This window comes from Spea bombifrons, chromosome 7 (genome assembly GCF_027358695.1).
Source record: "Spea bombifrons isolate aSpeBom1 chromosome 7, aSpeBom1.2.pri, whole genome shotgun sequence".
In the NCBI taxonomy this organism is placed as follows: Eukaryota; Metazoa; Chordata; class Amphibia; order Anura; family Pelobatidae; genus Spea; species Spea bombifrons.
Genome location: NC_071093.1, coordinates 2,244,319 through 2,267,033, shown reverse-complemented (window position 1 = coordinate 2,267,033; position 22,715 = coordinate 2,244,319). Strand labels below are relative to the sequence as shown.

Sequence of the window (22,715 nt, the reverse complement as noted above, 5' to 3'; positions counted from 1 at the left end):
CGTCCATTATTTTCTACAGTGTGATTACTTTACGTGGCATTGGGTGTTATTTGGCAGATCCTTGAGTTAAATTATATCTGGCTGAGGGTGGTAGGATTTGTAATCCACATGTACACTACTGCTGTGGTTCATGACAGTGGATGGAAATGGTTTTTGTTCACAGTTTCTCAAAAAAAGACATGGATTGGACAACTCCCTGACATCAGCTCAGCTGGCTCAGAGTCATGAGATTTGAGTGCTTGAAGTATCATTGTCTGAGCTGATAGTCCGGCGCAGTATGGAGGGGTTCATCTATCCCTGTTAAAAAAAAAAAAATATTAAAAAAACTATTAACATTTTTTTACTTTTTCACAATAGAGAGTACTTGGAACTCAGAGAGTTAATCTGTTTGCTGTAGATTAACCCCTTTAGCACCGCACACCATGGCACTGCAGGGAACATACAGTATGTACAGCAACAGAAAGGCGCTGCCCCTGCCATGAATTCACGCTGAAAAGAGATAATTAAATACTTTTTAAAGTTGACACCAATCTGTCAGATATTTTGCAGATCTCTCCTAAACACTCAAAGGGAATGAGATATTTTCCAAACCCTCATAATCCTGCCTGTATCTGGAAAATGACAACCCATGCACCCAATTTCTAGAATAATGTGACAGCATTTTAACTCTTCATATTCCAGCTGCTTTAAATCTTTCAATTGTTAAAAAGACCTAATAAATTCCTTCTAAAATATTGCAAAGTATCTGCAAACCTCAAGACTGCAAAGGAAGGGACTAAAGAAATAAGATTTCTCAAAGGAGGAGCTTGGCTTTTAAGGAATTATTAAATCATTGTTTTCAGTTGCTTGGCTGCAAAGGGGTTAACTTAAAATAAGATAACTGACCATATTCTGTACCAGTATATTGCTTGCTTACTGGCATCTATTCAGATAAGTGACCCTTTAGAAATATATCTATAGTACATCCAATAAAAAAAAGAAATCCACAATTTGTAATACCTGCAAACCCCATTTCTAGCAAAGCAAGTGATAAAAAATAAAGATTTTTTTTTCTTTAATAAGGGAATATTATTAAATCAGTTCCTTGTTCCTTAGCTGCAAAGGGGTTAATGGAAAATAACTGCACCAGTATTTTTTTTTCTTGCTTACTGGTCTAAAGACCCTTCAAAAAATGTACCTAGTATATCTAATAAAATAAATAATAAATACAAAAAAACCAAAGACTAACTGCAAACCCCAATCCTGCTGCTTAGCAAAAAAAAAAAAAAGAAGAAGAAAAAAAGATAAAGTGATAAAAGAGCTAAGGTTTCTAAAACAAAACAAAAAGAAAAAAAAATGAATAAAAGATTTCTCAAGGAGGGGTTTGAATTTTTTTTTAGAGTTTCTTTTTTTTTTTAATAAAGCCATGTGTATGAAAGGAATGTTTTAAGGTTTCGTTGCTCAGCCAGGAAGGGGTTAATTGACAATAAGAGAACTGGCCATATTCTGCACCAGTATATTGCTTGGTTACTGGCATCCATTCAGATGGGTGTCGTGATATCGAATTGCAGCTGAAGTCTGGCAGACAGCCAGAAGTAGACTATTTAAAAAAGACAGCCTTTGCTGAGCAGCAATCAGTCTCTTTAGAAACTTCTCCAGAGTGAAAACTGTTGGGAGATCTACAAAGTTCTTTTTTTTTTTTTCCTCCTATTTTTTTTTTCCCCTCTGACTTTGCTAAAGTTTTTTTTTAACAAAAAAAATATTTTTGCATTCTGAAGAATCCATGTGCAACATTTGTTAAAAATATATTTTTTTTTGTTCCTTAGGAAAAAAAAAAATTGCATTAACAGGTAGAATTTCAGAAATATAAGAGGATTTTACTTATGATTGCAGAACTTTTACAGCAGTCTGGTTTGTGAATCAGAACTCTTAACAAAGTGGCTTTATTTTGCTTTGTTGTTTTTGTTTTAACCCTTTTTTTCCCCAACCTGTTGCACTTTTTTTTGTATCAGGACAGATTGGTTGTTGCAACAGGTCTTAGACAAGAATTTGCTGATTTCTGTTTATTCTGCAGATCAGTTTGAGGACAGCACCTTGCATTTAGTGTAAGGAGGCTTACTTTATTCTTGCACATTTCTGACTGTGTTAAGACTCTGGCAGGGAGGTAACTTTTTGTTTCCATTTTTTTTCTCCCCTTTTTGGAATAGCTGCTGGGATTTTTTGTGCATTTTCAGCAGATTTTGCGTTTTCTTTTTCTTGGAGCACAAGCTGCACCCCTTCTTCTTCTGTTTGCCCCAGGGTGTTTTGGGGGATGATCCTGCCTGCCTGCCTCCTCCTGTCCCTGTGCCTGGGGCTCTGCCAGTGCCTTGGGTCCTTTGTGCACTGTGAGCCTTGTGATGAGAAGGCCATGTCTATGTGCCCTCCTGCCCCAGTGGGGTGTGAGCTGGTGAAGGAGCCAGGCTGTGGGTGCTGCATGACTTGTGCCCTGGCTGAGGGGCAATCTTGTGGGGTCTATACTGAGAGATGTGCTGGGGGTCTGCGCTGTCTCCCCAAGCAAGGGGAGGAGAAGCCCCTGAATGCCCTGCTCCATGGTCGGGGAGTCTGCCTCAATGAGAAGAGCTACAGGGACCAGCTGAAGCCAGGTAGGTAAAAAGGGTGCCTGGTTACTTTTTATGCTTTTGTTTATTTGTTATTGTTTTTTTATTTACAAATTAATCTATTGCTTTATTTAACGCTTTGTATGTTGAAAGAAGCCATTGTTCAGTGATAAATCCAGATATAGCAAGACCACAGATAAGAAATGTTTGCAGGGAGATGTTCTGCAGCAGCCACAGTTGATGGCTGTTACATGCTGTCCATTTCTTTGCCTCATACACCATGTGACATCATATTGTGATTTTTTTTTATTTTTTCCTCCCCGGTGCAGTCTTGTATACACACCCCCTCCACGATTAAAAAACATGGCAGTAATGGGAGCTTGTGTTTTATTTTATTTTTGAATTCCTGACTTGCTGTATTATTCGCTAGTGCTGAAAGGGTTAATGGAAAAAAAAATGATGATTGTTCTAGGAAACTGCCCTGGAACCTGTATAGGTCAATAGAGGGTTAGGAGAGGTCACTGAGATTAGCTGTGTATGATGCAACCTATTGTCTGCTACTATGTAACATGCCTGTTGCACAGACTTAACCCTTTTCGCTCCAGGTGGGCAAATGTGAAAAAAAAAAAGTACAGTCAGGCTGTTGATTTAGGTATTTGCTGGGAAAACAGTGTTAATGCATGCAGAGGGAATAGTGCCTATGCATGAAATGTGTTGCCATGACAATTCATTTGTCTTTTGAGTGCAAAAAAAAAAGTTTGGGTTTTTTTGTAAAAAAATTTCTGAGCACCAACATAGTCAGTGGCGCAGTATCATCACCGATATGTTCCATGTTGTTCTGCAGGCAGAGTTTCCCATAGATTTTGCCTGTGGACACCTGCAGCTTGACAGGTTCCCCCCCCTTTATTTTCTGCACCCATACTCCACTTAAGTCTAACTCCGGCTGTGTCTTCAGGGCTCCACATACCGGCCCAAATTTTGCGACCAACCCCCTTTTTTTTTTTTTTTAAATGGAAAACGCTCCGCACTCCCTCTAACACTTGCGGCGACTCTCAAACCTTCCTGCAGATTCCTAATTAAATCTGCCTGTCCGTGGCTTAACCCTTTACGGTACTAGCAGTTTAATTCCCTGGCGGCTAGATTAACCCTTTCATTAACCGTACGACAGTTATGTTGCTGCGGACGACAGCGACGGGGTTGCCTTCGGCACGACGAATAGTTCGACGCGGCCACATTGCTGGTTTTAATAAAAACCACCTTTGCTTTTGCTTCCTGGTTATAAGACAAACACTGTGAGATAATCATCTCCGCCGCGAGCATAAAAATTCCCCTGTTTTGTTATATTATGTTTGGAATTTGTACAGACCTGGTTTACCGACACAGAGACGTCTACCGGTTACCCGGCGTGCGACGTCCGGCAGCCGCTGTAGACGGGAAACGGTTTAATCCCCGATGCGGCTGACGCGTTTCGCTTTTTGACCTATACACAAGCTAAATATTCTCAGCAGTTTAGGCAGTTGGATAATTACCTGCAAATCCTAGATCTCCAAATTCTTGTCTGTCCACGTAACACCATGACTGTGCAAGTCAGCCCCTTGTCCATCAGTTATGGCGCGTCAGAAACATGCCCCCTTAACCTTTGCAGTGCCAGCGTAGGGGTAGCACACACTCCCTTTACACTATCCATACTGCAGGGTTGCATTGAAATCGTCGCTGCGCTTCATGTAACTTTTGGAATCTCTTTCTATGGTCATGGGTAATGTTTTATTTGAGGGGGGGTATTGGGTTTGTATTCTGTGATATGCTAAGGGTTAACGCATGCAGCGGTCTGCCCCTCTGGTGTGGTTTTGGTGTACTGTTTCTGTGGGATTTGGGAAAATTAACTGATAACGCTCCAGTTGTTCGCCAGGTCCCACGAATCCGCTGCAGGTTGTTGCTACATAGTGACAAGACCTTTTTATTTTTTTTTTAGTGAATGGGGCACTAAGCCAACATTTTTCTGTTTTTCGCCCCCCCCCTTTTCCTCCAAACATGCTTTTGTTATGTAAACATTAGGCCGAAGTATCCATCCTTTTTTTTAACCTAATACGCTCAGGATTTATGCAGCGATATCGCAGCATCCTGTATGTCGACGTCAGAATGTTACGGACCAAAATAAATGAATCCTTTCTATTTTGTATCTTATTGTTCATTATTAAATCAAGCGGGTTAAAGTTCTAAGCAGACACAGACAACCACAAGCTTGCTGGCTGCTGTGTGACAGCTCCCGGTGGGCTCAGCAGGTCTATGGTTCTATAGTGAGCCCTTGGCTGCCTAACCGTGATGGGAGTTGTAACCCAGGGCAGCTGAAGTCCCAAAGGCGGTGATAATAGTTTTGACGTCTCATTGTACAGCAGATGGGCTGCCTGATTCTAGTTCCTTCTGTTGATGATAATTATGACATTGCTTTCATTTCCTTTACCCCTCCTGAAAGTAAAGAGGTCTGTCTTGAAATGGTATTACAACTTGCATTTACATTACAGTGCGTTACATAAATAAAATGTCATTTGTTAGTGCTGGTTGTTCAGGGTGCAGTACCCTTTACAGCCTTTCTGCTGGGTGAGGGCGCTGTTTGCTAACACGGTCCAGGAAGAGAATGGTTCTGGAGCAAACGGTATCTTTGGCCAACAGCGCCACCACCAGAATCAAAGGCCAAAAAGAAAACTGCAGCTGGAATTACTAAATCATGCATTTTAGGGATGTTTGCATGTGTTATACATTTTTTTAATTATTAGTCATGTATCTTTTTTTTAACAGCTTCAGGCACGGACCAGAGCGCAGCGTAACATGAATGTATACTTTAGCTGGCAGGGTGCAGGGGTTAATGCATAGACTCCAGCTCTCAGTCGGGTTTTGGGGAGTTGCAGTGCCTCTGTGGTGCTGAAGGGTTTTCAGCTTAATTTTTCCTGGCGCATTGCCCTACAGATTCTAACAAGGTATGGCTGGCAGCGGATTCGTTATGTAACATACACTGTAAAAAAAAAAACAGAAAAAAAACAGGACTGGATCACAGATCAGCCGCATACAAACATTATCGCGCTTCCTAAGGGCTATTAGTCGGCCAAACAGTTGTTGGGGCAAATAAAGTTAAGAAACACTTCTCACCTGGTTCAAAGACACACTTTTTGTACTTGACAAACCATGCATTATGAGCGCTATTATTATTATTATTATTATTTATTATTATTAAATTAATAATATGTATAATTTAATAATAATGTTATTGATAATATAAATGTATAATCAATATTAACAATAATAATAATATTTGTTGTAATTATTACTATTAGTGTTATTATTTTTATTATTATATACATTTATAATTGAATGCTAATATAAATATATCATTAATATTAAATATTACCGGTATTATTAGGCGAGCACCTGGTCTCTACGACTAAAACATACCCATTGTACAGCGCTACAGAATATGATGGCGCTATATAAAACAATAAATGATAATCATTTAATTTAAAGAGACAGGCTACCCAAATTAAAAGTAGATGCTGATACTTTTTAAACAAGGACCGGTTAATACCCCTTTAAAATCACAGGTCCAAGCCAGCCTGACTCAACAGCTGACCTCGGGAGAGGGGGTGACTATGGCACTCTATTAGCAGCTTCCCTGTGTAAACCTCTGGTTTCTGTGGCTTATCTGATGTGATTTGCATCAGTGATCCTATTACCATGAATCCACGGCAGGGTTGGGGGAGGGGAGTTTTAAAGGGAAACCGTCCCCTTTGCAGCTTTTTGTTCGGTTTAAAATTCACTTATTTTGTTTATTGGAAAATGAAGAGACTATTTTACCTTTAAGACCTGTAGTCATCGCCCGCCACCCCACCCCCCTTACAAAGGCTGCTTGAACCAATCAGCAACCATCAGCAACTTAATGGGGAGGAAAAACATGTGCTGGTAATAAAACAGAGTTTGGGGGATGTGTTGGAAAATGTTTAGTTTTTTTTGTATCTAAACTCTCTGATTGGACAAGAGGCACTAAGGGTAAGTGGCCTTGTCACCATAGCAACCGATGGAATGCGCCTGGTGATTTAGACTATTCCATCGGTTGCTATGGTGATATGACTAATTTTCAAACTCTTTCTATGGGACCCCTGATGTTTTATGTTAAGGACCCAGGAGGGGAGAGGTTACGAGGTGTGTGGGGGAGGGGATACCAAAAATCATAATAGGGGGGAAAAAAGCTTAACCCCTCATTGTTCTTTTGTGTGCGTGTTTCAAGAGGTCCGCTGCTACGATGGGTTTTGGAGTACACCTGCCATCATACGCAGCCAGCCTATGCACTGCAACTCCCATCACGATGACCATCCAAACCCTGGAAGCTCATCGGTCTCGGCTTTGACAAGTTGGAGGCTGGCTGAGCATCCTGAGAGTTGTAGATGACAGCAGCTGGACGGCGAGGAATACCTTGCATGCTCATAATGAGTCTTAATGACCGTAACACATGCTTCGCTCGCTGGCGGGACGCCCCCCCCCCACGGCGCTTTGCAGCTGTCTCTGTCTGGGCTCTAGTAGGGTCACCATACGTCTGTCGTGAAATAGGGCAACCGTTTGGGCCCTTTAACTGGGGTGACTACGTCAGCCATATTTTCCAGGACACACGGAAAATTCACACGTTGCTGACCGGCACAGATAAAGGGGAGGAATTAGTTGTACATCTCGCGCACAGCAGGGGGCAGCACTTTACAGGAAAAAGTGTGTGCCGGAAAACATGGCTTTAATCAGTCCTTGGTCTCGATTCAGGTGCCTTATGCCATATTCCCTCACTGTATTAGGCTCTACCTCTTCTGCTGAGAGGCTCTTCCACTTATCTACCACCCTTTGATTAAAGTGACGCTTCCGTATATCTACGCCTCTGACCCTCTAGTTTTAGATCATGGCCTCCTTTTCTAATATTTTCCCTTATTTGATGCATAAAAATACATCCCGCAGGGATTTAAATTCCAGATTTTCAATATGGCCCCCACCTGGCCCCTGGCCCACCTATTGGACATACCTGCTGAACAAATAAGCACAATGCCTGGTATTGAGGGCTGTGTGGTCAGGAAAGGGTGTAAGACTTTTCCATGGCAGAGGGCAGGGGGGGTGAGTGGGGTAGCAGGTGTGTGAATGTGTGTAGAATGGGCAATTTGGAAAATGGGTTTATTTGAAAAGGTCACAGGGGGCAGATTGGGGGGAGATACTGAAAAAAGGTCATGTTTCCACAGCTGGCTGAAAGGAGTGCATTCAGGGGCTGTTTGTGGACCCCCTCCCCCTCACCTGAGCTCCCAGGCTTGGTATTTCCGTGGCAGGACTCGTTGGGATGACCGGTCTTGTAAAGTCCTTCGGTCACGGAGTCCTGCGCAGGAGAAGCTTCCGCAATCGGCCTCAGCCTTCCTTACAACAAAGTCCTTTACTCTCAATCCGGTCTCTGATTTGGAGACGCTGCGGGCGTCAAACTGTTTTATGTTCTTTTTTTATTTAAAAAATATATATATATATATATATTTTTATGAATTTCACCTTTAAAAATTGTTTATTCAGGACTGGCAGGAGCGACCCCCGTTGTATATTTTATTAGTCTGAGAATAGCCACACTGAAAATGGTGGGGGGGGGAATAAAGGCAAAAGAGGAGTTGAAAGTATGTCAAAGGGCGGCAGACATAACAGCAGATGTGCTGACACAGGGGGTAGCGTGAGCGGTTGAGCGAAAATGTGATTGTTTCGTTTACGTGATCCTGAGAAAGTCCCTGAATTACAAACGTGTCATTTGCGGACCGAGACGTGACCAGGGAACAATATGTTAAGCGCGATGCGAGGGTAACAATGTATCCAGCAAGAAATGTGACTCTTTGCCTGCCAGTGCAAACCTTATGTAGTATGTCACATACCTGGCATGGAAAGTGTTAACCCCCCCCCTTTGTTTTAATCCAAAGAAGCTGGTGAAATATTCTTCCACGGGTTTTTTTTAAATTTAGAACCTTCCAAATCCCACATCCTAACCTTAATGCGGCGGAACAAACGAGGCAGGAAGAATTCTTTTTGAAACTTGCTTGTATACAAAAAAAATTCTGTTTATAGCGCGGAGGACGGGGGGGGGGGGTTCTGGTCGTCGGCCGATTCGGAGCCAAGTAGCAGGGGCCGGGTGGAAAGAATTTTAATAATCAGGATGCAAAAAAGGAAGCCAGCGCTGGAGAACCGTCCTGTGGTCGTTGAGTGCATTGAAACGGTTAAAAAGGAAGGAATTAGTTTGGCTCTAATATTCTTCACATCTGCTGTTTATATATAACGTTGGTAGATGAGGGGTTTTTAATAATGGTTTTTGCACCGTATAGGGCAATATTTGCCTCTTTTGTGTTACTCAAGAGCTTGCAGTCTGTGTTCCAGGTCTATGTTGGATGAATGGCATTTCCCCCGTGTCAAAAGTGACAAGGTCAGGAGCCCGGGCTCCAGGGCCCCATATAGACACGCGCTGGCCATCCTGACATCGTGGTATTTAAACCCTATTCATTACAGTTCATTTGTTTCCGTTCAGCTGTTCTACATGTGATACCTTCTGGTTTAAATGCATCCCTGTAACCTGCATTGTTAAATCCTTCTCACTCGGGTTATAATTAGCCCCACTTTAAGAGAGTTTCTCCTTCTGTAACGACTCAAACCTTAATCAGTCTTTGGTCTCGTCTTAGATTCAGGAGCCGTATGTCTATCCCATGCATGTTTAATCCCCTCACTGTATTGGCGTTTACCACTTTTCCTGGGAATCTGTGCCACGTATCTACCACCCTCTAAGTAAATTCCAGTTTTATAGCGAGGCAGGAGGTCCACAGAATCCGTAACAGGTTCAGAAATCAAATATCATGAACTCATCCAGTGACCTGAAGCTCTGATCATCAGCAGAACACAAAGCAAGTTCCAGGTTCAGCGTTCGTATAACCGCTGGGAGTATCTCCACATTCTGAGGCTGCGCTTCCCCCTGGTGGCTGGTTTTGGTACTACTACTAACCAGCAGTACAGCATTACAGACTTTATTCCTCGTACCATAAATGCTCAAACCCTTCCTAGAATTTAGTTTTATCCAGGAACACTTAATGGTCATGTGACACAAAAGATAAAAAAAAACATAGAAAGTAGATTTTTCATGTATTTGTTAATATTATCGAACCTTCAGAGCAAAGAATAAAATGGCAGATCTGCTAAAGTTTTTAACATATTACAATGATTTTATTGCCATTAATAGAGAATTAATTAAAACCAGGGTTTTTTTTTACTTTTTTCCGATTAAAAATAATTTTAAGTTACTGCTTTTTTATTTTTTTTATTTTTTTTTAGCAGAAAAGCTTGTTGAGCGTGTATACGGAAAGTTTTCTGCTCAAATAATCGGGCAGAGCTGTGCAGAAGGTGAGATCGGCCTTCCGTTGGCGCTGGCCCTTAGCAGGTGGGTAGCGGGGGAGCTCTGACCTAGAGAGAGCCCCGCTGCCAAGGAAAAGAGGTGGGAGCGGGACTGAGAGAAAGGGCAGCGGTACATGTTTAATGCACTTGGATTATCCTCAAACAGAAATAGTTCCCGGGCCGTGTCACCGGATTCTGAGCTCCAAGGTTATGTAAAGGGAGAAGTGTCCCCGTCTCACCCCTGCTGCCTCCGGAGAGCCAATCAAAGGGTTAAATATTAAAAAAAATATTATTATAATTAGAAGCTATTTTAGGAGTTATTTTGAGGGACTATTTGTATTTTCCATTTTGACCAACGCCGTCTGAGGATTCCTTTTCCTAAAATGATATTGTACAGTTCTATTCACTAAATAAACCCCTTGGATCTATATTTTCCTCCCCATTAAGCCATCTCTCCCCTGTTGTGAAGTTGCTGATTGTTGTTGTCTGGTTCAGGGAGCCACCGGAAGGGTTGGAAGAGGCGTTGGGGGTCCTAAGACTGCATTCTGTAATAATATCTCCGAAGCCATTAAACCCGTAAGGGAAGCGCGAGCCGTAGGTGGCTTCATGAAATGAATTTAGCGATGCTAAACCCTGACGCTGCGGCCGCTCCCCGCTCGCGGTCTTTACTGGAATCCAGTGAGTTTGGAGCTCGCTGAACCCGGTGCGTCTGACACTCCTGACATAAAAATAAATACAGCCGGCAAGTATTTCCTCCTTTCCTCCAGTCTTGGCCGCCGCCGCCGCTCTCCTTCGGCAAACAGATGGGTTTTCCTGGCAGCTTATTCATGCGACCTGTCGAGAAAGAGTTTGGCGAGTCAGCTGTTGTTGGAGCACAACTCCGAACAACCTCAGCCAGTGTCAGAGACCCGTGACAGAGGCCCGCTTGCAGTTATTAAATTGGAGTGTTTAGTTGGCCGAATATAGTGTGTGAGCGCGTGCGCGCATGCATATCCCGATTTAACGTATGTAAATTTTTATTTTATTATTAGAGATTATGGGTTTTTAGTAAGAAAAGTGAAGAAACGGGGTTTTTTTTGGGGGGGGGTTACGTCCTTTCTCCTTCAGACTAAGTATTAACTCACAGTTCACACCCCGGTGATGCTTTGAATTCTTATCCCTCCTGGGGTCAGCTCAGGGACTGTTGTCTCAGCCTCGCAGGGTTACAGTAACAAGATCCGATCGCGCTCCACCTCTGCACTTACGATCGATACTTTCTGTAAGTAAGGAATGTGCAGGTATCTATCGTAGCCCCGGAAATGATATGGGTGCTAAAGACGCTGCATGACAGCCGGTATTCGAACAATGTCAGTAAAACATCCAAATAAAGTGAAAAATGTAAATTCAATTAAAAAAAAGTAGACGTTAAAACTGCCTATTTTTTAATTTTAATTAAAAATTCTAACAAAGTAACAGTTCTGGGTTTTCTGCTGTGTTTGATGTGTTGGGTTCTGTACAAATTGACGTCTGGGGTTTCGGGGCAAGCCCTTTAATGATGCGGCTCGTTTGCCGAATTTAACATTTGTTCCTTAATTATTTAATTACTAATTATTATTTTATAAAGCGCCGGCATATTCCGTAGTATGGGGAGTTAGCGCCCTCTGCTGGTCCTTAGGATGAAATGCAAACGTATTATTTATTGTTTCATATAGCACCATCGCAGTCCGCAGCTCTGTACAACAACCTACAAGCAGTAAATAATATAACAAGAAACAAGATAAGGAGGGCCCTGGTCAAAGGAGCTTACAATCTAGAAATGGATGTGCCTTAAGGTTTATGGCAACCTATATATATATATAATGTAAATACTTCTAAAGTCACTAATATTGTAGTTATTCTCCTGGTTATTAATCACTGGCAAAAATACTTATTAATATTAAATATTTAAATTCTTAATAAGTACTTTTGTGACCTGAATTTTTACTTCTTTTAGAGGGGCAATTTTGTGTGTGTGATAATCACTTAGATACATTGTAGAAACTTTTAAACATAGTGTTTGTTTTTTATATTTATTTATAGTATATAAAGTAAGTATAGTTGCACTTTTATATTATATATTTGGGGCAGAAAATCCCCCTTTGCATCATCCCATCAATTGAATACCCTACAGATATATATATATTATATATATTATATATACACACACAGGCCTGGCTATTTTATTAATTATATACCTTATTCCAGACCAGTTCCATTCACAGTAAGCACAGGTGCTGGGCTTAAGAATATATATATTTATTTATTTTATTTATTTATTTAATTTAATTTTTTTACATTTTTTTTTTATTATAACTTTTTTTTTTTTTTTTTTACACCTTGCCTTTTTAGCTAAAAACATATTATCGGAATAATGCGTAACGTGTAATCACAATCCTAGAACCCTGTGCACGGTGTCTGACTTGCTATTACCAGCCTGAATACAGCACAAGTACCTGCTTTATTCATTAAACATGTTGCAGGTCGCACAACGTGTTTTTCCGCAGACTTTCGAAAAGGGCTTGGCAAAGCAATCCGAAAGAACAGGGAGCAGGAAAATATACTTGGGGATTTGAGGACAAATGGAAAAAATGATTAGTTTACCTTAGTTGCTGCCAACGGTGGGGGATGGGCAAATGCATAGCCTTTTTTTTTCTTATTTATTTTTTACGCTAAAGTAAATCATCAGAAATTAAGGACATGTGTAATAGAAAGGGATAATGCCCAAGACTTTATAAAAAAGTTGGCTCTACTTGCTTGGTATTGGAGTAAGCCAATATGTGTTGTTTCTTAATGTTGTAAACACAGCGATTTGTGGCATTCCAAAAAATATATGTAAATGTTTCCATGGCGTTGGAAACTTTAAAAAAAAAAATGGAGAATTTTTTTTTTTCTTCTTCTACACAATTTGTTTCCTGTTGTTTATAAAGAGAAATCACAATAATTAAGTTTGCAGCCAATGAGGTTGAAGAGATTCTTAATGTTGAATAACTCCGGGCTATGCGTGAATAATTATGTTTTTTTTTATTGTTTCGTTCCTCGTAGAGAGAGAATCAAGAGAGGAAGATCCAACGACATCAGAGATGGCCGAGGATAGCTATCCGCTCAAGCATCGCAAGTTGGGGCGCCTGCCGGAGCACAAAGTGATGGCGCTGAACAATCACCGGCAGAAGAAGCAGTTCATCGCCCGCATCGTTCCGCTGGAGAGCAAAGACCAACCTAACGGTTCTCCCGATCACGTCATGGAGTCGGAAATGGTAAGCCGCTAATAATTAGTGTGCAGAGTGCAGACAACGTTGGTGATGTGAGGCCCCCCCCCCAAAAAAAAAATGTAAACTACCATATTTAATGTCATACTTTTCTCCTTAGGGTCCATGCCGTAGGCAAATGGAAACCATCATGCAAGACATGAAAATGTCTCATCGCGTCTACCCAAGAGCATTTTACCTTCCTAACTGTGACCGGAAAGGCTTCTTCAAAAGGAAACAGGTGAGTCCGTCCACCGATCCACCCCCCTATCCAATCTCCCTCTCTAGCTCCAGGGTCCCGGTGTCCTCTGTGGCCCTACATGGAGCGCAGCGCCGGTCATTGTCGTCCCCGACGAAGTTAAAGCGCGATATCTTGGGCTTCTTGGCTAAATCTCATCTCTCTCATACAACCCTGGTCTCAGGCAGACTCAAACAGTCCAAGGATCCCAGAAGAGTCAATCGCTTTCTTTTGGCTCTTCTGTGCCAGATATTCCCAAAAATGTGTCCACGGGACAGAATTGGCCAATTAACGGGGGTTCTCCTGGCGTTAGAGCCATGACCTTGATACCTGGAATCCATCTCCTGGAGGAACGTCTCCCGTCCCTCTGTGTAGCGAGCCCAGGCTGTGCGATAACGAGAGCTTCGCGTAGCTGCCGAGCGTCAGTTGAAAGAGTCTTCTCAGTGTTCAGTTGAGCTAACTTTTTGTTCTTGTGCCGGCAGTGCAAACCTTCCAGGGGCCGTAAGCGTGGAATCTGCTGGTGCGTTGATAAATACGGACTGAAGCTTCCCGGGAGCGACTATGCAGCTGCCGACCTGCAATGCCACAGCTTCGACAGCAGCAACGTCGAGTGATTCTTCGCTCCCGCAACGTCCTGAACGCCATCATTTCTAAAAAAAAAAACAAAAAATTTCCTTTTTTTATTTCGAGGATACCCAGAGAGATTTTTCTTTTTTTTGTTCGTTTGTTTTTTTTTTTTTCCTCATCCCATCTCCCCAACGCCGAAAGATTCGATACCTTTTAGTTGGAGAAGAAAAAGAAATAATGACGACAACGAAACAGAAGCCAAGGAAAGTTATCGCAGAGAAAAAAAAAATGGAGTGGATTTTGAGGCAACAGAAAAGTGAAAAAAAAAAAAAAAGAGGGGGGCCAAATCTGAACGATCCCTCGGAAAAGCACTGTTGCTATTTTTTATTTTTTTTTCTTGTATTTTTGGGAAAATGCTGATAAGCTTTTTTTTGTTTTTGTTTTTTTTTGTTCTATTTTGGTACGGACAGACGGAGTGTGGTTATAGCACATTTGTAACATTTCATAGAAATGTGTGGGTCATTTATATTCCTTTGCTTCAGAAATAATAATTTATTTATTATTATTATTATTAGTCCAAAAATCATACTTTCTAAATATAGGATTGATCTTGTGCCAGAGCAATTGAGAGTTAAATCCCCTCCCCCACAAAAAAAAAGTTAATGTTAAATTTGATTTATAATTTAAATTGAGTTGAATCATTAGTCACTCCTTCACAGTGACTAAAATGTTGGTTTTTTTTTAATTAGAATGCTGAAATTTTATTTATTTTTTTTACATTTTTTCCCCCAAGCTCTCCAGAGACTTTCGACAATACATTTCTCTGTTGACCTTGACTAATTCTCACGCCAAAAGACGTGGTATATTTTATGCCTAATTTCTACTTGCTCTGTCCCGTGTCACAAGAGCTGATTTTTCTGATACAAAAAAAAAAAAATTTAAAAAATTAAAAAAAAAAAACACTCAAAAATACACTAAAATAGCACTCGGGTGCAGCTGGGTGCAAAACTATGCACTTTTTTAGAGAAAAAAAAAAAGTTTCAGTTGCTTTCTCCCAGAGCGATAAGTCTTTTAAGTCTTATTTGCTTAAAAAAAAAAGCTGTGACGTATTTTGTTTTATGTATTTTTTTTTCTTATAGTGAAAAACCTTTATATATATATATATATTTTTTTTTTTTTGCATCCAATTTTTTATTTCTATTGTAACAATAGAGTTATAAATATTAAACTCCCATTTCTGCTGGAGGGTCTTACAAGTACATTTCACTCGCCCACCAAAATTAAGATACATTCTGCATATATATATAAATAAATAAATATATATAAAATCTTAATAAACAACTTATTCACTGTAGAAGGAAGCCTGTGATTCATGGCAGACCCCCCCCCCCCAGAACGTATTCTTAGTATTTAAAGACAATTTATTTAAATATACAGTAACCTTCCCACTCTCCAGGGCAATAAGGCACTGCGGTAATTGGGTATTTGTAGGAGAGCCCCCTGTTTTGGGACGCTCGGTGCTGTGTTCTCTTATGACGTTTCAATAGTTTGTTGAAAAATATAAGCTATTCGTTTTCAGATCGCTTTGTATTTGGAAATTATCGAAAAAGCCGATCCCTTTCTCGTTAAGACGTTTCACGACTTTAAGTACCACTTTGCTTGTAAGTCTTACAACGCGATGGGTCTTTCTTGTTATTTTTTTTTTTATTATTATGAATTTTTTTTTATTATTATTTTTAAATTTGCGCGTTCTTGCCGAAGTATGATGGAGCACATGGAAAAAACAAAACAAAATTCTACCATTGGACTGTAGGACAGCAGAGAGGATCTGTCCAGCCCGAGGATCCGTCTATCCCTTCTTGTGCGGACTTAAAAAAATTTAAAAAAATAAAAAAAATAAAACAACAGAAGACGTACGTTGCTTATGGATGTTATACTTCAATGCCGACGGGAAATACTAAGAGTATGATCAGGAACTTCAAACCAAATCCAGAACGCGACGTAGGAAGAGAAATGGGATCCAGTGATCCGTTTTATTGGCTTGAAAGTTTTTTTTTGTTTTTTTTTTAAAGACATTGATTCCAGCATTGAAAGGAGACCACAATGGGCCACCAGACCTTCTGGCGAATAGTGGACTTTTTGGATAAAAAAAAAAAACAAAAACTTTATAAAACGTAACGTAATCTTCACCAAACTCAAAGTGCGACGGCCGGTTGTGGATTTGAAAAAAAAAAAAAAGAAAACACTGCCTTATAAATGTTTATTTTCCGGGGGAAAAACTTTGCGAATGCCCCTACTTGCCGGTACATAGTTTGTAAAGCAGCACGGGGATGATTCCGGCTGTCGGCGGCACATGAAGTCGTGATGCTGAATGTTTCAGAGACTTATTTTCTTACTTTTTTTTGTTTTTTTTTGTATCTGATAATATGGTGTTTTCTCGTATCGCCTACGCATGACCTGCATCAAAGCTTGGTATGAAATTATGGCATTCTAACGGCAGCCGCTGTGCCTGCCGCGATCTGTCCCCGTGTGACCGCCGGCCGGGTCGTGTCATTTCGGGGACTGCGTCTGGGATTTTGGTAAAATGAAACAATTGGCCGTTAATTCTTAAGGTTCTAGAAGGTTGCTGTGCGGAGACTCCGTGTACGAGCCGGATAGGCTCAAGGATTTCCGTTACCTTGCTAAGCGGGACGTAAAGTCTTTAATGCTTGTACTATAACTCCCATCATCCCCCGCACGGCCTTTGGGCTGATGGGACTTGTCCAGTAACCGCTGTCGGTCTGTATTTGGACAAACCTCCCGTGTAGCTGGGAGGCGAAGAGATAAGCAAGTTGTGTTCCTCTCCATGCTGTTGGACTCCGACTTCCATCACCCTCAGCCGGCATCTGGATGAATGGCTGTAATGGGAATTGGAGTCCAACAACATCCGCGGGGGGGGGGGTTCTTCTCTTCCTAATGACTTTGAGAAGAAAACCAATGAAAAAAAACTGTGAAGATCCCTAATTTGCTCGCTTCCCGCACGGAACGCGAGACCCCCGATAATCCTTATTAACGAGTTATGGATACTTTATATCCTGCGGATGTTTCGGGTTTTAATGGCAGTGCCACAATCACAAAAAAATCTATTTTAATGATAACCAGGGGTTAATATCGCTTTATTCTCACCATTTAATTATTTTTAGACTAAATGGGAAGCCAAACACCCCCCTCAAGCACAGAAACCTAATATACGGATAAATGGGAAAATAAAATAAATAAATATTTTAAAGATGGCTTTTAAAGGAACACAACTTTATAGGACAAGGTCTGTAATGACGCCTCAGCACGTAGTACGGCGAGCGCGTTCCCGTTTTAGCGGGGGTTAAAATGGCGCACGCTAATATTTTTTGTTAAATTTTTTTTTTTTCTCTAACATTAGGTTACTAATAATTATTGCACTTTCTCTTTTGTAGAAGTAGAATTTTTTTTCTTTTTTTTTTTTTTTTAGAAAAACCTGGAAAATATTTTTTTAAATATTTTTGAGTGCAGTATTTTATTTTTTTTCTTATTTTTTGGTGTAAATTTATAACAATCAAGGAAAATCATGCACACATAACGTGAGAGATGTAAGTTCAGATGGCGGCCCTGTAGCCCAAATTGGGGCCTGGTTAAAGTTATTATTGCCCCATTATACCCCAAATAAAGCTGAGGATAATGGGAGTTGGAGTCTAGCTAAGGACAGGTTTCCTAAACTCAGACATTATCCTCCTTTTTTTTGTCAAATATTTTCACGCATTTAGACTTATTTAGGTTTCTTGCCTAAATATTCAGGAAATTTTAGTAATTTTTTTTAAAAAAAATGTATATCCGAATAACAGTCATTTCTTTTTGACAGAAAGTAATAAAAAATAGATTTTTAAATTTTAAAATATTTTGTATTGACAAATAAAATTGGGGCAAATATCTTTTATTTAAGGTCCGCGAGGCGGAGTAATGGCGGTCATACGCAAAACCTCTCTCAATTGGCCATAGCAACCCGACAATGTTCCTGCTGATTTGACCCATCTGTTGCCATGGTGATAAGGCCAGTTTCAGAACTCTGCACCGGAATTGAGCTTTTTTTTTTTTTTTTTTTTAAACACCCCCCCTCTATATTTTTATTTTTTATATATATATATATTTAAACAGCTTGTATTTTTCAGTATTTCAGACTTTTTTACCCCAATTTTCCCTGACGTTTGAATGTAAGATTTTCAGGGACGCTTGGAAGTGCGTATCGGGGGTTTAGGACGTTAAGACCGTCGTGATCTGTATTGAAAAACCGGTTTATTGCTTGTGTCGTGGTGTCCGGGACGTTACATTGAATGTGTGCTTATGACGCTATGAGAAGATGGCCGCCGCAGCTTATGCAGGCGATACATACCCTTTGAACAGCATATACTGCCAGGTGAAGTTGCAATATGTAGCACTGCAGCTTCTCACCACCCCTTGTAGCTTTATATTCAAGATAATTAAGAACGATTCCTCTTAACACCTTGATATGTCTAGCCAGGCAACCACGCGGGATATCATTAATAGCGTAATATTTCATGAAGTGCCTCCTCGGGGGGGGGGATGATGTAATCGGGGCTCGTTTTCAGCATAAGGGCATCGGTTTAAGGAGCGGGGAACCCAAATCTGTTTCAATTCTAGAAATGGAACCCTGGGAACAATCGTTGCGCCGGGGGTTCCTCGATCTGCGAGGGACGGATTGCCATAAACCAGCGTGATGCAGGGTCTAGACATAAATAGGTTTTTTTTGTTTTGTTTTATTATTTTTTTTCCTTGAAATGTCAAATGTGCTGACGCCAGCTGATGAATGTGCAAAGTTAGAGAAAACATTGTGAAAGTTTTATTTTATTTTTTTTTGCTAAAAAAAGCAATATAGCCTTATTTGTTGTGTTTTTTTTTTGTTTTTTATTTTTTTTTTAACCACTACTTCAGGAGTAATTTTGCACTATTTTTTCCTTTTTTTTTTCTTTATTCCTTTCACGTTTGCGTTGCCAGCGGACTCCATACATAGTCCACCATCCATTTTCAAACAGCTAGTTCAGACTCAACCACTCTCCCGTCTCTGGCACGTGGTACAGTCCTCCTATAAACACAGTTATCTGCTATTTTTAACCGGATTTAGTTTTTTTGGGTTTTTTTGTTGTTGTTTTTTTTTTCTTCTATTTTTGTAATGCAATATTCATCACATTGGTTTTACAGGATACTGTATCTTATTCGTTGTGTCTTCATCTTTACCATAAAATATTCATAATATCTGCTGGTGTAAAACATAGACAACAGTTTCTGGATAATCTGAACACAATGAAAATTGTAATTTGCTCTGTTTAACATTTTTTTTACTTAATAAAAAGAAAAAAAAAACACATTTTATTACAAAAAGTGAAAATTGCTGTAAATTCATCTATTTATTCATCTTATAATTTATATTACTCATCGATCTTTGTCTTTTTGTGATGACAAAGGATTTATTTAATAAAGTTATAAATTCAAGCTTTTTTTCATAATGATTTTAATTACCCTTATTTGAGTTAAAGTTTTAAAATACTGTCACTATTGTCAGCTCCTATAGTAAATGTAGGGTTAAAGAAAAAAAAAACATGGCTGCATGCTGGCCGAAGATGCATTGTTAAATCAGCTTGACAGCATGCAGGAAAAAAATGTTCGATCCCTGCGTGTGACGGAACCGGTGTGTGTGTTTATTATAATAAATAATATAATGATGGCGTTTAATCTCGGTGTATGGGTGCCCACGGGCTTCATGCACAATTTAGACGCAGGTATAACTACACACATTGGATACGTTTGCTAAAAGATAATTATATGTAATGGCCCCTCAACCGTCGTCGGGTGACGCCGCATTAAATGAATTAGGGGCAATATTTTACTATGAAATAAATCTGCAGGCTGGATTTAATAGGCTCCGCGTGAACAGCTATAAAATAAACACAGATTTTGTATTTACTTCGTTTAAACCACCTAATCAATAAAATCTGGTAATTCTGATCAACTAACACACCAGGCACACCTTTAATGCACTCTCTAGGGCAAACTTTTTTCCATCACCTAATGGATGCCCCTAGCTGCCTACTTTGGTGTTAGAAAAGGGCAGATGCTGGGTATGAATTATTCCATGATCGGACTGGAGTCACCCCAATGATGATTATTAGATAACTATTTATTGATAAGGATTTATTGACCCTACCCAATCATCTGTATATAGATACATATAATAAAAGTATCACAAAATAATGAGGTTTAGATACATTAATATAATGAAGCCTCTCTTCTCATATTAACTCCTTGAGCTGAAAGACCCTTCTGGAGATTTTCATTAAAGGGGAATTGAAAAATCAAAACAAGTGCCATTTTTGGCCCCGGTCTGTCATTTATAAAATTCTCCTCAAGCGGCCAGAGGAAAAAGCAGGAAGAGTTGATGGTCCATATGGTCCTCTGACCAATGCTAACCACAGCAAGTTTTTCAGCGTACTCCGCCACCAAAAGCAGCACGTGGCACACACCAAGGACCTGGGGCTTCATGGGCATCTCAGGCTCCCATTTTCCCAGAAGACTACGTGTCTCCTTCTCTCACCGGTGGTACACTTAGAAAAAAGGATGACCCACTGGCCAAAAATAGCCTTAATCACATTAGTGTGGACTTGCATATGGTGAAAACATTCAAGAAACAAATTAAATGTAGGTAGGGCTTCTAGTAGGGTGATGTCTCAGGTTTCATGAACCAGTAGGACCCATCAGTGTTGGTGCAGTTTAAAAGGTAATGGTATTTGTTGAGGTTGTTCTTGCTAATTGTTTACCAATGAGGTACTTCCTAAAAAATCATTAGGGTGTACATCATGGTTGGAGAAGAAATATTAATGCATGAACCCAAGATAAAATTGAGTCTTTAAGTTGATACATTTTATTTTACATAGAAAAATACATAAGCTTTTGGGGCCTCAACACTGCCACAATAAAAGGTATCATGTTTAACTAGACACTAAAAAAAAGGTCTGGAAACTGCATTAACATTTATTATGCCTTCTCAAATCTTACCACTAGGTGTCAGTGTAACCATAAAACTATAAAGGCATACTAGGAGTCATTTTTAAATCCCACCACTAGGTGTCAGTGTAACCATAAAATTATATCAAATAAGAGTAGAATAAGTATCTTATGATAATACCCTTTTTATTGGACTAACAGAATTTCGGAATTACAAGCTTTTGGGAGCTTTTCTCCCTTTCTCAAGTCTAAAGCATTTCTAAGCAAAACGACACATAGGATTCAAATGTAGTGTGGCTTGTCATTGCGAAATTCTGTTAGTCCAATAAAAAAGGTATTATCACAAGATACTGTTATTGACACCACTGGACTAATACGGCTACAACCTCTACTCTACTACCATAAAACTATAAAGGCATTCCATGAGTCATTTCCAAATCTAAACACTAGGTGTCAGTGTAAGCATAAAACTAAAAAGGCATACTAGGAGTCATTTCCACATTCCACCACTAGGTGGAGCCATATGACAAATTCTGATACCAAAAAACATTTACGTATATTTTGGGTATTTTGTCCCATGAAGGAAACTTTTTTCTGTATATATATATATATATATATATCATCATTTTAACAATCCCTTCTAAAACATTTTGTTACATTTGCAATAAAGTTTCACCAAACACAAACAAAAATTGCTATTTTAATTTTCTTCTTTTTTTTTTACATAATAATTTATTAGGAATTCCAGAAATCTGAGGTGGATGCTCAGTGTTGTATTTGAGCTCTGTGGTTGGAAACATGTGTCGCTTCTCATAAATTGCTTAAGTAGTTAACATTCATTAATGGCGTCCGGTACTTGATTGTAAATTTGTGTCTAGCCACCATACTTAATATAAAGGCATTAGGAGGATAATAGGAGAGATATTTAAAAACAAATCATGAAAAAGAGTTAAAAAAAGTACAAGAAATCATGTAAAATCTCTAGTATTTTCATTTATTTTTAATACTAATAAACATACCCCTATGAATAGAAAAAAAATAATTGCCTGGTTTTTTTTCTCTATTTGCCTCTGGCGATACATTCACAATGACTGTTTTTAGGGATTATACGGATCCAGGCTTGTTCTAAATTGAAAGGTGCAGCTCGTCATCTGAGTGCAAGAAGGGATGTGGAAAAGCACGGCATCTACTGAAATACCCTTCCTAGGCTGTCAGCCCCTTTAACTCTTACATTCAGACAGAAAACATAGCTCCATATTCATCAAAAGGTATTCTGGTGCATTCCATTGGTTTCCATGGAAATTGCTTCACATTTACAGAATAAATGTATATAATAACAGAACTGTATATAAATATATATATATATATATAGATATATAGATAGATATACCGTATTTGCTCGATTATAAGACGACCCCGATTATAAGACGACCCCCCAAAATCAAAATATTAATTTAGGAAAAAAACAAAAAGCCTGAATATAAGACGACCCTATAGGAAAAAAGTTTTACCAGTAAATATTAATTCATGTAAATTATTTTTTCATGTTTAATAAAAGCTATGATTGAGAAAAATATATTTTTTAAATTTCCTTTTATTTGCCAACCTGCCTCCCCCCAG

General features: G+C 39.5%; 1 protein-coding gene across 1 annotated transcript; it reads left to right on the top strand.

The window, feature by feature from the left end:
* The first annotated feature begins 2,275 nt into the window (after nucleotides 1-2,275).
* IGFBP5 (insulin like growth factor binding protein 5) lies at nucleotides 2,276-14,480 on the top strand. Its single transcript, XM_053472096.1, has 4 exons — nucleotides 2,276-2,621; nucleotides 13,059-13,270; nucleotides 13,383-13,502; nucleotides 13,982-14,480. The coding sequence occupies exons 1-4, from the start codon at nucleotides 2,291-2,293 to the stop codon at nucleotides 14,111-14,113; spliced, it is 795 nt and encodes a 264-aa protein (XP_053328071.1). The 5' UTR covers nucleotides 2,276-2,290; the 3' UTR covers nucleotides 14,114-14,480.
* The last annotated feature ends 8,235 nt before the right edge of the window (nucleotides 14,481-22,715 follow it).